This window comes from Peromyscus californicus, unplaced genomic scaffold (assembly GCF_007827085.1).
Source record: "Peromyscus californicus insignis strain IS unplaced genomic scaffold, ASM782708v3 Scaffold_2__1_contigs__length_46816999, whole genome shotgun sequence".
Lineage (NCBI taxonomy): Eukaryota > Metazoa > Chordata > Mammalia > Rodentia > Cricetidae > Peromyscus > Peromyscus californicus.
The window spans coordinates 31,359,333-31,361,972 of NW_026294540.1; the positions used below are offsets into that span (position 1 = coordinate 31,359,333).

General features: G+C 45.3%; 1 protein-coding gene across 1 annotated transcript; it reads right to left on the reverse strand.

The window, feature by feature from the left end:
• Nucleotides 1-489: 489 nt before the first annotated feature.
• On the reverse strand, nucleotides 490-1,608 carry LOC128120633 (acidic leucine-rich nuclear phosphoprotein 32 family member B-like). Its single transcript, XM_052754789.1, has one exon. It carries the CDS (start codon nucleotides 1,551-1,553, stop codon nucleotides 768-770), a length of 786 nt encoding a protein of 261 aa, XP_052610749.1. The 5' UTR covers nucleotides 1,554-1,608; the 3' UTR covers nucleotides 490-767.
• Between the last annotated feature and the right edge of the window lie 1,032 nt (nucleotides 1,609-2,640).

The window sequence follows — 2,640 nt, forward strand, 5'->3', positions numbered from 1 at the left end:
AAATAAGCACCTAGGGTCTGTTCTAGGGAGTGAATCTCTTGCAAGGGATTCCAGATTTCTCATGGAATCATGGAAGTTTTTATGTTCTTCTGAAACACATGATTCTGTGGACCTTATCTTGTCAATTACTGATAATCTTTCTTCCTTATATAATGTCTGAGTAGCCACAACTTCACTCTGGAGAATTAGTGTTCTGTCCATTAAATATTCATATTTATTATCAATAAAATCAATTTTGGGTACAAGCCTGTTTTGTAAATCCTGGTTAGCAGATTCCATAGAAAGAATCTTTTTATGTAAGCCTTCATTGCTATTTTTTTTAAAGCTTGTAAATCCTGGTTAGCAGATTCCAGAGAAAGAATCTTTTTTATGTAAGCTTTCATTGCTATATTTTTTTCCAAAATGTTAAGATTTTATTTACAAAGCTTTTCCTTGTTGTACAGAAAGTAAAAATGTTGTTACAATCACAGTGTAACTGGCAGCAGGACGGTCAACTCACCAATCACAGCTGTCACGATACAGCAAGAGTCTTACACGAAAACCTAACAATGTTTACAATTTTGTTGGGGTGAAGTCCCCAGGCTTGGTGGTGGATTACCAAGGGGCTAAACGGAGGAAGGCAGAATGTCTCGGGAACTATTCCTTGGCTCTTTGGGTGGGGGTGTCTTGGGGCTTGTATCACAGCTACCTTTTTAAAACAGCTACCAAATCCATGAGCAGTCCAACCAGTACTCAACAGTTCTGTTTCCTACAGATTGTTTTGGGTCTTAATCATCTTCTCCTTCATCATCTGTCTCTCTCTTCCTCTTTTCACCTTTCCCACTTTCTTCCTCCTCTTCATCCTCATCGTCTTCATCTTCATCAACTTCTCCATCATGTGCAAATTCTTCTTCCTCCCCACTGACTTCATCTTCATCCTCTTCGCCTTCTACTTCTTCGTCTTCATCTTCATCCTCCTCTTCCTCCTCCTCCTCTTCTTCACCATCCTCATCTTCCTCTTCTCCTTCTTCATCCTCTTCTTTGTACACACCATCCACCTCTGCATCTGAGTCAGGAGCTTCCTCTACACCATCCACCTCCACGTCTGAGTCAGGGGCTTCCTGGTCCTCTTGGTCATAGACATCGAGATAGGACAGCTGGGGCAGGAGCTTGAAGACACTCTCTCGGTAATCATTCAGGTTAGTGACCTCACAGCGAAACAGATCCAGGCTTTTCAGACAATCCAACTTTTTCAAAGGTTCCAAGGTGCTGATGTCTTTCAGCTTATTTCCACTCAGGTTCAGATGTGTGAGGCTTGGCAGTTCTTCTGCTAGTCTGTCCAGACTTCCAAAGATCCTATTATCGCTGAGCTCAAGCTTTTTCAATTTCGGTAGCTTGGGGAGATCTGACACTGAAAACAAGCCTACACTTATTAAACTGAGGAACTCTAGGTTAACAAACTCATCTGTTAACCCCTCAATTTTTCCATCATTTGCTTTGCAATTGTCCAAGACAAGTTCTCGAACTGCTGCCGGGGTCCAGTTCCTCAGCTCCAGGTGGATCCTCTTCTTCATGTCCGTGTTCCTCTCGTCCCCCCTCTTCAAACTTAACTTTCCGCGGCAGGGGCGGAGGCGGCTGGCGGAGGTGGTGTGGTCCCGAGGGCGTGCTGGTGTGTGGGTGAGCGGAGCCCTGGGAGCCAAGTTACTTGTGGGAGTGGAAAGAAACCATGGAGGGAAAAGGGGGCTGGAGCGCAGTGCTGGCCTCAGTATCGCCTCTCATTGCTATCTTTTAAAGCTTGTATTAGTCCCAATAATGACTCATCTTTGTTCTTATTATTAAACCAGTGTTGGAACTCTGTGTGAATTATTATGATGAATGCTAAAATGGTACAGGCCAGATATGCCTTAGGAAGGTCATATATTTCCAGGAAAATGTCATTCATCATACAGGCAAAAAGGTTTTTAAATTCTCGTGAGGTAATGTTGTCGGCCATATTAGAAGAATTACTCAAAATTTGTTAGTCAGTTTTAAGGTGTAAAATTATCAAGTACTTTTACTTGAAATAAAATGCTGGTTTGCCTATCTTACCTTTCCGAAGTTTTTGGGGGTGTAGCAGCACTTGTCACCCAGCAGGAGGCATTGGTATAGCTCCAAAGCAGGTCCTGTTGAATGCTTTGGTTGGTGGCAGAGTGAGCACAGGCAGTAGGGAGTTTTTCTGGTGACTTCCTGGAGCTTCAGGGAGTGGAGAGTTCCAGGCTGCTCTAAGTCCCTCTCTGCCTCTACAGACAGGAGATCTGCCAGTAGGCATGGCTCCAAGCCCTCTCTGTGTCTAAGTAGGGTGCCACTGGGGACAGTGCAGAGTCTATTTTAACTAGGTGAAATTGTGGAAGCCTCGGACTAGGGCGGGGAGCCGGCACTCAGGGAGGAGGGGGAATGCCTCACTCACAGCGGTTTTGCTGGTCTGGGGGCTAAACTTGCGGCGGAACTGAGGCTGGATTAGCTCCTTTTCAGGAATGGAGCCATGTAGGTTTTTCCTGGTTTTACAAAGCTCTGCAGGCGGTACCCTGCAACTTCAAGTGCCTGCCAGCCGGGGAGGAAGCTGAGGGTGGGAGCCACCCAGGCCTTTGGAATTTGCCCCATGTGAGTGCCAGATATTGATGA